This window comes from Pogona vitticeps, chromosome 1 (assembly GCF_051106095.1).
Source record: "Pogona vitticeps strain Pit_001003342236 chromosome 1, PviZW2.1, whole genome shotgun sequence".
Classification (NCBI taxonomy): Eukaryota; Metazoa; Chordata; class Lepidosauria; order Squamata; family Agamidae; genus Pogona; species Pogona vitticeps.
Window position 1 is genome coordinate 299,376,415 of NC_135783.1, and position 14,158 is coordinate 299,390,572.

Consider the following 14,158-nt stretch of genomic DNA (forward strand, 5'->3'; position numbering starts at 1 on the left):
TCTTTCACCCCCAATTGCTTCTCCCTTTATAATCCCCCTTCCTATATCATCTTAGCATCATCAGATTTATTAATTTCCCAATTCTCCTCATACACTTTCACTTTCTCTGTCTCTCCCCACCGTTTTCCCCCTCTATCATTAAAAAGACTTTTACCTCCTGTCGAATCTTTCCTTCTAACTCCTCCCCCTTTTCCTTCACTCCTAAGTCCTTTGCCCTTTCCTTGATCTCGTGCACAGCTGGTTCTTGTTCTTTACCTACCCTTTCCACTTCTTCTATCTGTGTAGCTTTGAATCTTGTTCCTTATCTAATCCTTCTGCTCCTCCTATCTCTTTTCCTGTCTCTTTATTTCTTTTTCCTCTGTCCCTTCCTTTGGATTCTCCTTTCCGTGTGTTTCTCCTTCCCTCTTAGACTGCTGAGGGGATGGTACACTCTCCAGCTGTTTTGCCTCCTGCTGACACATAGTCATCGTAGGTCAGAAGCAACTTGATGACATTGGACAACAAATGCAAATTGGGTGCTACGTATCAGTATCTGATCCCTCTCTGTCGATCTTTCTCTGGGGCTCCTGTGTTATAGAAGCCTAGAGAACAGAGCTGCACAATTACTTTACCAAAGTTATATCTGTGACTCTAAGCTAAATTAGTGCATTCTAAGGAAGAAGAGAATACAAGATAAAATAATGGATGGGAATATTTCCAAATAGGACCCAGGTAAAGGAATAGCTCTGAATGAAAAAGAAAATCCCTCATGTGAGCATGCTTGAAGTGAGTGTTGGAATATGTGGTGGTGGCGTATGAATTATCTAATAGGAGTCTGCAAGTTGAGTCATGGCAACTGAACTTCTTTCTTATTAGGTTGAAACATTTCACTGCTCATCCAAGTAGCTCCTTCAGTCTGAGGAGAATTGGTAGAAGACCCCTGATATATCCTCCTCCATGTTGGAGGTAGAATAGGCCCATTAGAAGGACAAAGGACTGGGGATGAGTGAAAATCTGCAGTCCTTCTCCACCCATTGTCACGGGTCATTAATGGCAATTAACAGTGGTCTTTCTGGTGTGTGTAGTCCTAATCTTTCTGAGGACAGATGAAAGGGCAGTATGAGAAATAGGAGGCAGATTGTATCTAAGGCCTCCACCCCTGTTGAGTGAGGGATTTCAGACCAGGGGGAAATGGAAACCAATGTGGAGGAGGATATATAAGGGATCTCCTACCAACTCTTCTCAGAGTAGCGAAATGTTTCAGCCTAATAAGAAAGAAGTCCAGTTGCCATGACTCACCTTCCAGAACTAGAAGTCACTTGGATGACTGAGAATTGTCACAGATATATCTAATAGGAGTAGCACAACTGCACAAGATAGATGATTAGTCTGACATTCAGTGCACAGAGACAGGACCTTAACACATTGCCTCAAGCCAACCAGAATGGCAGAAGAAATCTTGTACCTTTCTTTTATGCCACATACATGTCTTGTGGTACAAATAGTATTTGACAGTTGTATTGAGCAAGGGTAGGCTAGCTTGAGACAGCAAGGATCATTAGGGTAGGATCATCCATTCCCACTGTGGTTTATCTCCTGCGCCTTGAGACTTACTGTATGTTTGCTGAGTCGAGACAATAAAAGGCAAGCCTGATCTTCTGCGGTAGGATCTTTTTGATCAAAAATCTGACATATAATCCTCTTTACTACTTGTAAACTAGTTATGCCCTCCAGGGCCAGGGCGTTAGCTGCTGCCCAGCTGTCTGCTGCATTACCTAATAGTGAAGAAAAGTTACAGAAAACAATAGGATAGTTAGGGTTAGTCCTCCCCAAAGAGAGTCTCCAGACACAGGCAGATATAGAGATCCATATCAAAAAACACATTTAACAGTTTTCACCTCCAGCAGCATAGGTCTTTTGTAAAGTTTAGGAATGTAGATTACTTATTTGAGGTCAAGAGACAACAAAATATTTTACATTACAAAAAGGATAGCTCAGAACAATATATTTTTGCTGAGAAAATTCACACCCCATCCAACCTACTGTAAGGACAACAGTTAAGGTCCGAGGGAACAGTGTGAGAGTTGGCAGATGGTGCCACCATCCCAGCTAAATAAAACAATGCAGTGTTTGATCCTACAAATGTGGGATCCTCTGCACCATTAGTTATGCAGCAAGGCATGGCATAAGACATTTTCACAAAGTCCATTGCATGTTAGTTTTATACAGATGTAGATCGCTTGTTTAATTTAAATCAGTTATTTTGTGTGTGTGTGTTAACAAAAAAGATACTAATAAACACAACAGAATAGTTGAAAAGGTTATATAGAGACAGAATAAATATAATACATTATCACATAGATACTATGTTTTGACTTTAAATTAAGACCTAAAACAACTAATCCCTGATTAAATTCACAAAATAAGATTAACCAATCCCACTGTTTTTTGTTAGGCTTCTGAGTTAACTGCAACTGGATTAAGATCCTTATCTAGCCTATCTCTATTAATTCTTTGTTGGAAAAAAAACATTATCATGGTTTTAGAGACTGACAGTCCCCTAAAATATGGTTATATGAATGAAAGAAAAAAAAGCTACTATACAAACCATTTATCAGAGCATTGTTCATGATGGCATGTGCCTCTTTATGCCATTCTCCTATGGCATAGAAGCACACAGCAGCTGCCATTCTCACATGTGCATCCTCGTCATGCAGAGTATTTTTAAGCAAACACCATATGCTCTTTGGTAAATCCTCAATTTTTACACCCTTTGTATCAGCTTCTATTCCAATTACTGAGGAGGGAAAATGAGACAAATTGAAAATAAGTTTTTCGCTGCTGGTGCAGAAATTAAAATTGTGATATGATGTTGTTTAATTCACTGAGTAATCATTTTCTGGAAAGACTTTATGTGGAAACATGAAGCTGTACATCTTGATTTCAGAAGGTGTCTCAAATATATACTTGGGAAAACGAAGGTCTATAATAGAAAAAACTGCAGCTATTGAGAAACACTAGAAAAAGAAAGATTCTGTGCCTTGACTAGAGGCCTGAAGAAAATCTGTCAGACTCTAAAAGAAACTCTGCATTTCCAGTTCCAAACATACTGTACGTTCTAGCCTTGAACTATGAACACCTAGTTCATATCAAGAGTATCATCCCATCAGTGAGAGAAGTACTCAAAATTAATTAAACAATTGTGAACAGATAATTTACAAGCTCTTATGTAACTTTGGAATGCTTCTCCCAAATAGAGTATTTGGATAATTTATCAACAAGGGTTTTTGTTCAGTAGTAAAATATGACTTTAACATGGAAGAATCTCAGATTCAGCTCCTATGTGTCTTTCAAGAACTTCAGGTTGTAAGTCCTCAAAAGTCAGCAGTTGCCAAGATATACTAGATCTAGCCTGTTTGTTTGTCTCACTAAATAATGCTCCTTTTGTGGCACCGATGCAGCAACAGCACTCAGTATTTTCAGATATCCAGTCATGCTGAGATCCAGTTTCTATGCTTCTAAGTATGTGTAGTATTGCAACCTGTTAAACCTATATATACCTGAGTCCTTGAAATTCTTTTCTTACATTTGTTCCATACTATTTGCTTGCAATACTAGTGAAGCATAACTGAAACAATAGTAAAGGATGGTCACACCTGAGTCCTGACTTGGAGCTTGGACAACTTGGGGCCGCTCAATCACAGCAGATGCACAGGTCAATATAGCATTGATCCGATTTTGAACATGCACATCTGTAAGATCTCTGATTAAGCCTTCTATAGTTGCGGACTGCCACCGAGGATCTGAATGTTGAGCAGCAAAAAACAATACAAAGAATGCAGAGGTGAATAGTATTCCCAGCAAATACACAATATTGCTATCTTTTTTTTCACACAGTCCACCTAAAGCAGTTTGTCATGTCTCTCAGCTATTACTGGCAAAACCAGTGGAAATTAATAGGAAATCTGGCATTGATTAGAAAGGACTATGGAGAGGTTAAAGAGGGACAGAAAACTCACCAAATTTCCAAGCAATCTTCCATTGTTCCAGCATTGTCCTGCGGATATGAGTATCCTCAGTCACATCTTCTTCAGGCTTCATGCACAGATCTCTTTTTCTCCCAGATGGTACAAGGGGTTGTGCTTCTCCCAGTTGGGAAAAATGTTCTATTATAGTGGGAAGTGCTGTCCAGTGGATGGCTCCCTTCTGCACTCTTTGAACTTGCCCAATAGAATTTTAAAGGAAACAGATTAACAGCAATCCATTTTACACACCAAAACCAAATATGAATGAATGCAGAAACTAAGAGTAAATTTGCTTGCAGTATATTTTCACATGTCTGATAAAAGAATTTCTAGATAAACAGTAATGCCATTTTAATGGTGTTAAGATTATTAGCAAATTTATGAGCGGGGACTCAGTGAATGTGGATATTAATGAGATTCAGAATACAATGTATAAATACTGTGGTCCTGTTCTGATGTTAGGAAATTGAGGTAAAATACACCCACAAGGAGTGCTCTAGCACATTAAAAATGATGTAGTGAAGAAGTGCCCCTCTGTCTGTTAAAAAACACTATCTGGAAGATTTCAAATCCATGCACAGTCATTTTGCATGTGAGGAAAGGGGATGGGCCTAGAGAACTTTCGTCCTTGTCTTTTTATTTTACCTACTTATCTTAATCCTAGGAAATGCTGCTCGCAGGACACCTGAATATGGCTGAAGTCTCAGCTAAAATGTATTTTAAAGCTCTGCCTAGAAATTAAGGATCAAAAGGAGGAACAAGCTGGATATTTATTAAAATGTATAATGACAATAGGGCAGCTATTGGCTCAGCGGTTAATAACCTGGCTGAACCCCCTACTGGTGTTTGCATAAGGTCTTCATAACGCTGCAGCTGATTGTAGCTAATTGACAAGGTGCCAGGGTATCTCACTGTGCAGTTGAAATGTGTCCTGGCACCACATCAATTAGCTGTAATGAGCCATGTCAAGTTATGCAAACAGCAAGAAGATTCTGGGTGTTATTTCAGAAAAATCAGATAAATGATTCTGACAGACAAAGAAAAACAATAAATTTTGGGCATTAATTGCCATTAATGGCAGCTGCAGAAATAATTAAATAATGGCTGAGCCTTTTTTCCATCTTGACCACCTCATGCGGGAAATGGAGGGCAGAAGAAATAATTGTCCTTGTGAAGAACAGGAATTTCTACAAAAAAATTATTGATGCAGAAAAGTAGGACAGTAACTGGGGAGGATAGTTGCCCATAGAGAAATAGTGGTCTGCAGTGATTAATGTGACTCCGCCTGTGCAGTGTGTAAGTCACCTATTTCAAAATGCCCCCTTCTGATGAGGCCGGGTAGTTTCTTTCTCTGGATAAAGAAAGCATGTAGGGAGATCTGTCATGGTCAGTAGGCATCCTTCAGTCTCGAGAGACTATGGTAATGTGTTCTGTATGGAGGTCTTGGAACAGCGTCTAGTGTGGCTGAGGAGGCCAATTCGAGAGTGACAATCTGTTCCACATTGAAGACAAATACAATCTGTCCCCTGTCCAGCTCCCTGGTTTTGCTTATTTCAGGACTGCTTTTTTGCCTCGGCCTGCTGGATAAGGGTCTCTTCAAATTGGGAAAAGCCATGATGCACCGCTTGCCTCCAGGCTGAATGCTCAGACGTCAAAGTTTCCCATCTGTTGAGGTCCATTCCTAAGGCCTTCAGATCCCACTTGCAGATATCCTTGTATCGCAGCTGCCTCTGGGGCAGTTTCCCTTCACTAATTCTCCATACAGGAGATCTTTTGAAATCCGACCATCAGCCATTCTCACTACATGCCCAAACCAACGTAGATGGCGCTGTCATGGTACATAGATCAATTTAGCAGTTCTGAGAAATATGAACTGATACAAATTTGTTCTTATATGTTCAGATAGTGTGCAACAGCATGCACTGATGACACTATACAGCACCAAGGCTCCTATTTCCTGTAGAATTTAATAGAACTACTGAAATTATTAAAATAAGATTACAATTAAGTTTAGGTCCCTAATTGTGGAGCCAGAGATTGAGAGTTCGATTCCCACTGTGCCTCCTTGACAAGGGCTGGATTCAATGACCCATAGGGTCCCTTCCAGTTCTGCAGTTCTAAGATTATATTATTAATATTATTCAAAAACACCAGGCACACTCACTCAAAATTGACTGGTGTTAATAAATTTTAACAAGAAAAAAACTTGTATCTGTTATATAATACCAGTCAATGTTGTTGTAGTCATTGAGTGTGTTTGTACATATTTGGTTACAAGATTTTCTTCAACAAGTTCGGAGTCAGAAAATGCTTGTTCTGTGACTCTAACCATTCTTGCTTACAAGTAAGTTGTGGCACCTACTTTCAGGTTAATATGTTCTAAATCAAAATGCCAACCGTAATATTACTTGCTATGAATTTCTGCAAAATTAAATTGTCTTAATGTATTCGCGAAGGCTTTCAGAGTGCTGTCCTCTGAAGATGCCAGCCACAGAGACTGGCGAAACGTTAGGAAGAACAACCTTCAGAATACAGCCAAAGAGCCCGAAAAACCCACAACAACCATTAAATTGTCTTGTTAGTACATAATCCTCTCCTTACTTCTCTTTTTAGGTGGTCTGAAGCTCCAGAGTTCAGGAGCTCTTGGATAGCATTGTTCGAGGTGCTTGTAAAATTCATCATGATTATCCATAATTAAACGATCCTTCTTTGTCTCTTGATGGACAATGTTGGCTGAACCTAATTACATAGAGAAAATGAGGTGGAGATTCAGTAGCACTTCAATATGAGGGTATATTGAAAGATTTTTTGCTCCATATCATTTATGGTCCAGAATCCTATTGATGTTTGCATAACATTTGCATAACTCACTACAGCTAATTGCAGGTAACTGACTAAGAGCCAGAATTTCTTTATAGGATGCCTGGCCATATACCTGTTTCTGAACCAGTACAGTATCTCCTTAATTAGCTGCAGTTAGCCTTGGAAAATTATGCTAATCTTATGAGAACACCCATAGGATTGTGGCTATTATTGTGTGTTCTCCAATGTATGACTATTAACACATTGTAATTATATACAACAATGCATACTGGCCCCCTTACCTGACTACATCTCAACATTCACACCATACTTAACTGAGGCACCAGCTCAATGCTGTATCACTCAGGTACCAACAGGCACAAAGACTTTTCAGTATATACTTGTCTATATGAGAGCCAGTCCAATGTAGTGGTTTGATATTAGTCAAGGCTGTTTTGGGTTCAAATCACAAAGTTGCTGGTGACCTTGGATTATCACTGTCTCTCAGTGTCACTTGCTTCACAGGTTTACTAAACTCTTTAGAGCACTGGTCCCCAAACTTGGGCCTCCAGATGTTCTTCAACTCCCAGAATTCCTGGCCAGCAGAGGTGGTGGTGAAGGCTTCTGGGAGCGGTAGTCCAAGAACATCTGGAGGCCCAAGGTTGGGGATCAGTGCTTTAGAGAAGGTTTAGAATAAATAAAAAATGAACAATACATAAAATACTTGCATATACCGGAAGCTGCCATACATGGAATTAGGCCTTTAGTCTCCTTAATCCTGTATGGTCAACAAATCAGAAAGAGCTCTGTAGGGTTACAGGCAGGTTTTTCTCTAAACCGACTCGGAAAATTTATTCATCTGTTTCATTTCTAGGCCGCCTTTCTCCTGTTGAGGGGACTCAATGTAGTTAACAATAATTAAAAGAAGTTAGGCTGAAATCCCAATAACTTACCAAGTTAAAAACAATTAAATGTGTAATAATAATTTAAAAGATTATCTAAACATTTAAGAACTTTAAGAACACACTTAAAAATAACACATGCCCAGCTTCCTAGAAGGACTCAAGCATATTTCTTTAACATCCTCCCTACAGAGGCAGGTCTCTTACCAAAAGAATAAAAAGGAGGAAAATAGGTTGGCTTCCCAAGAGAGGGCATTTCACAACTTGGGAGCAGCCACAGCCTTGCATCAGCAGGAAACATGCTATGATGGCAACAGGACCAAGAGAAGAGACTCCTCTGAAGATCTGAGGGGCTGGAAAGACTAGGTATTGTACTTGTTCAAAGAAGGGACTGAATTTGCAGCCTTCTGCATGCAAAGTATATGTTCTGGCACTGATTTGTGACTTCACTCCAAACAATGTCTCCTATTCCTCCACTTTGCTCTGTAGATGTTTTAAGAACAATAGAACAACATAGGACTGAAGAGCAGAAGAACTACAGTACGTGAAGCCTTTTATAAATGCATTAAGGTGTGATTTTATTAGCATCTTCAGCTCTTACGAAATTGCCATGCCTTTCAGTACATAATATTTAACTCACTGTAGTTGACTTTTGTGCTGGCTAAACCTGGAACCAAACAATGCCTAGATAACCCATCTCTATATGTGGCTAAACAAAAAGATCTATAGACATTTCAGTTAGACCCACCAAAATAGAGCTCTTGTTCAAAGACATTCTGAGTGATGTATGAATGCTTCCCAACCCGAGAGTTCAGTCGTCCACGGCGTTTAACAGGAGGTGCCAGTTTGAGACTCCTCTTTGATATTGTTTCTGCTGTTTTGTTGTTAGCAGTTAGGTCATCTGCGCAGAACATTCCTGGGTGGAAATATGGTGCCCTAGGAGATGGGAAGGATGCTACCAGTTGAGATATGGTTTACAGTAGAAAGTGAGAAGAGAACACTAAAAGCGCTGGGCAACTTATCAAGATGAATACAGCTCACCAGACACATCCTGTGGCTGAACGGATTGTTGAATGAATGCAGCAATGCCCCATTTCCCACAGTATATATCTGTGAGAGACAGAGAGAAAAATAGGGTGCAGGATGGGATGGAGCATCCTGATTTTGTAAACTGGGCATTTTGGCTTTGCAAATTGTTTCACAGAAGGAAATTTAGTTCTTAGTTGTGTTTTGTTTATGAAGGATAGCCAGGCCTCTCTGTTTTCCTCAAGGTCATCAGAATACTTGCATGCAAGGAAGAAGCTCTGGAGGTTTTTGTACCCTGATGTTTTATACTCTACTATCCTGAACAAATTTTGTTCACCTTATCCTAAGTATCTTGAGTTATTGCTCCTAATTTATAGCCTTAAGTCCACCATACTAACCTGCTGCACTTAGCTATTGTAATGATTAATATAAAAATACTTAACTTCCTATACTGTACACTTGAGGGTAATCTAAAGAGGCAATGAGAACATTCTGGCAATCCTGTCTCCTACTCAGGACTCCCCCTATATCCCAAATTTTATTGTGGGACAAGGAACAGACACCATCTGTTCATTTCAAACCTCCCTAGGTCAAGGACTCCATCCTGAACTCCTTTGCACTCAGGATAGACTTGGCTGCCTTATGACCCACTTTGCTCTTTCTTTACTCTCTAAATTAGTTTTCATACTGTTTCTGCAGATAATTTCCCCTCTGCCTATCCCAAAGGATGACATTGCCTTGATCAGTGCCATCATCGTATTGCAAATTGAATAACTGAACTTCTGCCAAGATCAAAATGAAGTTGAAAGGTGGGAGATTTGGGGTAGATAAAAAAGAAGTACTTCTTAGTAGAGTATTAAACTGTGGACTTTGCTTCCGCAAGAGGTAGGGATGATTGTCAACTTGGGCAGTGTTAAAAGGGAGTTAAAATATTAATCAATAATATAGCTATCGGTGGCTATTAATCATGATAGCTATATACTACATCCAGAATCCTTTCGTTTGAGCTCATTGGACTGTTCTTAGCACCTTATGAATACATTTCTGAATAGGATTGCCAGTCAGGCTGTGAATCTTAGATAGCCTCCATGTTGAGACTTGGATCTGAAACCTATAAGGGAAAAAAGGCAATCAAAGAGAAGTCAGAAGTTTCAATGCATGGTTCAGGGAAACAGTATCATCATCACCTTACTCAGCTAAGTACTCACACAACAGCCATTCTAAAAGGCATTAGAGAAGGTTAAGCTTTGTCCCATCATCTCACCAATTAAAAAAGAATATGAAAGGGATGGGAAGATAACACAGTTAACTATAAAGTGTGCATTACTAAGCCAAGTTTTATGATCCCATGTAACAGAAATAAATTCCATAAGATTTAATGGGACTTATTTCCTAGAAATGAAATTAGTGCCAGCATGTAATACAACATGCTGTTTCAGTCGAACAGCAATTTATCTTACCCATAATAGGCAGGGAGAGGTGTCTCTCTCTTCTTCCCCTTAGGTCTTATAACCCGGCCATCTGTGGCAGCTTCTTCTGCCACAATTTCATCCAGCAGCTCCACATCTTCTTCAAGAGGAAGGACATATCTGATGCTATTCCAGTCATATTTTTGTCTCTTGAAGTCTCGTAGCTTACCCTGAACCCATCCTCCCCAGGATGGCTGATTATTTACAATCCACTGAGCTGTAGCCCTACTTAACTTTGTCAACAGTCTCTCTTCCCAGCCCAAGTCCTCATGTTCTGGCTCATGGATTGGATTGCCCTGGAATGTTGCTTTTGACCAGTTTTTGGTAATCACATCACTTAACATTTCCTGAGGTTCAGTCAGGAATGTCTGTGTGTATGGAGGCTCACAAGGAGGAGGAGGGGAAGGTGAGGGAATAGGTACCATTAGGTGCTTTTCTAAAAGTGCACATTCTGCCTCTGCTTTGTAGATGCACTCTTCCAAGAAGACAGGAAAATGTGTAGTGGTTTGTTTGGCAGGAGCAACATCTAAGTTGACCAGGCGAGGCTGTCTTTTCAATGGTTTCAGCCTTCTTGGTTGCCTTTGTTTCTTAACAATAGTGTCTTCACTTTTTGGCTTATGAAGGATACTGGAAACATCATATAGAATCCTGGAACCATATTCCTTATAAGACAGAGCAGATGGCTGGTTTGCAAAAACATCTTTGGTAAAGTGAAGAGTTTCAGCTATATTCTTCAGACATTGCTTCTGGTAGTGTGCATAGTACCACTCGGTGTGGCAAACTTGTCTTTGGTAGATCAAAGGCATTCTTGCCTTCATTGCAGACACCATGGCTTTGTGAGACGGCAGGCTCTTTCTATCAACTCTAACCTTCAGGCTGCCTTCGAGGGGAAAGGGATTTTTGCTCTTGAAAAAAGGGGGTACATCCATCTTCTCAAGATTAGAGAGGCTGCTCCCTGGTGGCTCACTTTCAATAAAACAATAAGAATATCAGAATGATATTGCAAAGGAACATTTGTGTCACTGGTCTCTGAGGATCCAACTGAACTTTTCCTAAATCACAAAAAGAAAATAGAAGTGAATTGCATCAATGTTGAAAACAGTGAATGTAAGATTTAACATCCTTGTACCAAAACAGTTTGTCATTGCAAAAAGCCGACATCTAGGTATGGATAACCCATTCAGGGAAGGTAGATGGGCAATAAGGGACTAGCAATGGTTCCCAACCTTGGGTCCCCAGGTATTCTTGGACTAAAACTCCCAGAAACCTTCACCACTAGCTGTTCCAGGCAGAATTTCTGGGAATTGTAGCCCAAGGACATCTGGGGACCCAAGGCTGGGAAGCACTGGACTGGAGCAACAAGACGGCAAAATCTTATTCTGCAATGTGTTGCTCATTTATGACTCATACTTTCTTACTCTTCATAAGAAGAAAGACACTGCTGGGAAAATTATCACTAATGCATCATTGTTTTCCTACTTCTCGCTGTTAAGGCATGTTTTAGCATGGAATTTCTCCCATGGCTGGCTCTACCCTTGCTGAGTTTCCAGCAGGTAACAAAAACTGTATTACACTGTTTTTTAAGTAGGCTTTTAAAATGATTTTAAACCTGTTTTAACTGAATGTTTTATCCATTTCATTTTATATCACCTTGGGAGCCCTGGTGGGCAGAAAAGTGATAAAGGCTTTAAAGAAATAATAATAAATATTTCAGAATGGGGTTATGGTATTGTCTGTAGTTGAAACTAGATTAAATTGGCAGGATGTGCATCCATAAGGTGTTGCTCCTTCAGTAGCCTGTAACTCTTCTCCTTGATTGGGTAACCTTTGGCCTTTGAGATGATTTGGACGTGCCCCCCCTCCTCATGGTCTCTTGTTACCCACCTTTCTGGATGGAGTGTCTGGGAGCTGAACTCTTGGCCTGTCAGGCTGGACCTATACCAGTGCAGGGGGTGGTTGAACCCTGTTGCCCCTCCCATTTCACTTTGTTCATTTCACATGAGAATGCAACTCTGTCATGACCTTGGAGGACACTGCTTCTCACTCCACCGCTATAGCATACCCACTTCTGATTATTTACTGAGGGTCCAGTTCTGTGACCACAGTGATGTGAATTGTTTAGTTTGGCTAAGGATGTCTGCATCCATTAGGGTATTTCCTCCTTTCTTGCTGTTGCATTATGACGATTGCTATGCCCACTCCCACATTTCCACTTAGAAACCCACCTACTCACTTCTCTTCCCATTCACGTGCTGCTGTTATCCATTCCATTACTCTTTGTCGTAATGTCACCTCAGTTCTTCAAACCATTATTTTTTAATACTGTATAAATTATCCAGCACAGATATATCATGGAACCATGGCCACATTGCCAGCAACGATTTCCTTTTCCCGTAGCTGAGGTGGCCTGGTTTATGTGTGAAGGAGTACGGCCAGGAAGGGCTTCTAGTGGAGCAAGCCTTGTTGAGACTTGTATGCCATGATCAGAGATGGGCATGAACAGCCAGTTTGGTGTAATTTTTTTTGGTCAGTTCAGCTGTTGGACCAACAGGTGTACTGAGGTTCTGAGCCCCACCTCCTCCACCTATTGGGCCAACAGCCGAACTGGCAGTTTGTGCCCATCTCTACCCATGATGTGTTTTTAAAACAAAAGGCAGGACAACCTCAAGCTGCTACAATTTAAAACAATACAGAAACAAAACAGAAAGTGACATACCTTGACATATAACCACCATACATAAGGTGAAATAATATTGCAGATTTTCAGCTCTAACTCTCATGTGAAGACTGCAAAGTGAATCACAAAGAGTCAATGCAGAATAAACAAACACTGGGACAGAGGCAGGGTACACACCAGTGTAGGGTCACATCTGGAGGACAAAGATTTTCATGATCTACTCTACAGTGCACCCTACAAGTGGTCTTGCCTGTACTGGATCTGTAGTTCTTCAGTCTTAAAGCACACCTAGCTGGAGACAAGTTCTATTAAAATAATTTTCAAGAACCACCAACAGAATGGTTCTATAAACTCTCACAATAAACACAGAGTGGGCATAGAGTAGAAGATGGTAAGTAGGATTTCATTTATCCTTATAACCAGTGCATTCGCTTTTCTGTTATAATTTCATATGTGCAACACATGTTGTGCTGAAATGAATGATTCCTTTTCTGCTACTGACCATTCAGGTTTATTTTGTTCCTGTCCAGATATTTCTGTTCCTACAATTCATCTCTTCAGTACAGTATATATTTCAAATTATTTAGTGTTGTTAAATATTATTACAATGTTAGGCTGCCACCTGAAGATTTGCTTCTGCTGTTAAGCAATAATTAAGAGTTCTGTTTCTTCCCAGATCAAATATTTTTCCCACATTCAATTTTTTTCTTACTATTTCTAAATGTTACACAGTTTTGTATTTACCTTTCAGAATAGCCATTTCACAGACATGGACTCTTTGGACAAACAAGAGGCCAGCTTCAGTCACTCGTATGTTATAACTTGGCTCCTGAAAGATTTCTCCTTTAACTGTTTACAATTGTTGCCTGGCTACAGACAATGTCATGTACACATTCTGTCAGATTTGATTTGTCGGTTTTAAATAGAGTTTTAAGTTGCCTTTGGCCATTCTTTAGTTAAGTTTATTTGTTACATCAATTCTTTACCTCTGCATTTGGAGGAAAACGTAGCAAAATAACAAGTGTAACTAAATAATCCTGAGAGAGCATAAATTTTTAAATTACAGTGTTCAAGCTAGGTGATCTCCTGGTCAATTATGGCTGAATATATCAGGTAGGCATTATTACATGTGATGTACACAAAAGAGAGAAGAAAAATAACCCTACAATATTCTTTATTAATTACTAGCACTATGACCACTTACAATGTGCATTTGTTATTTCAACTTCTATATGTAAAAAGCCCTCTACCTTTAAATCAGAAACAGTTACAGCAGAG

At 39.9% G+C, this 14,158-nt stretch overlaps 1 protein-coding gene across 1 annotated transcript in view; it reads right to left on the minus strand.

The window, feature by feature from the left end:
• Positions 1 to 14,151, minus strand: part of HEATR4 (HEAT repeat containing 4) — a 31,073-nt gene extending 16,922 nt beyond the window's left edge. Inside the window, 9 exon segments of the mRNA XM_020810183.3 lie at positions 1,594 to 1,754; positions 2,588 to 2,776; positions 3,636 to 3,782; positions 3,999 to 4,199; positions 6,606 to 6,743; positions 8,457 to 8,644; positions 10,195 to 11,255; positions 12,920 to 12,990; positions 13,625 to 14,151. Of these exon segments, the coding sequence (XP_020665842.3) occupies positions 1,594 to 1,754; positions 2,588 to 2,776; positions 3,636 to 3,782; positions 3,999 to 4,199; positions 6,606 to 6,743; positions 8,457 to 8,644; positions 10,195 to 11,132 (1,962 nt within the window). The 5' untranslated portion in view covers positions 11,133 to 11,255; positions 12,920 to 12,990; positions 13,625 to 14,151.
• Between the last annotated feature and the right edge of the window lie 7 nt (positions 14,152 to 14,158).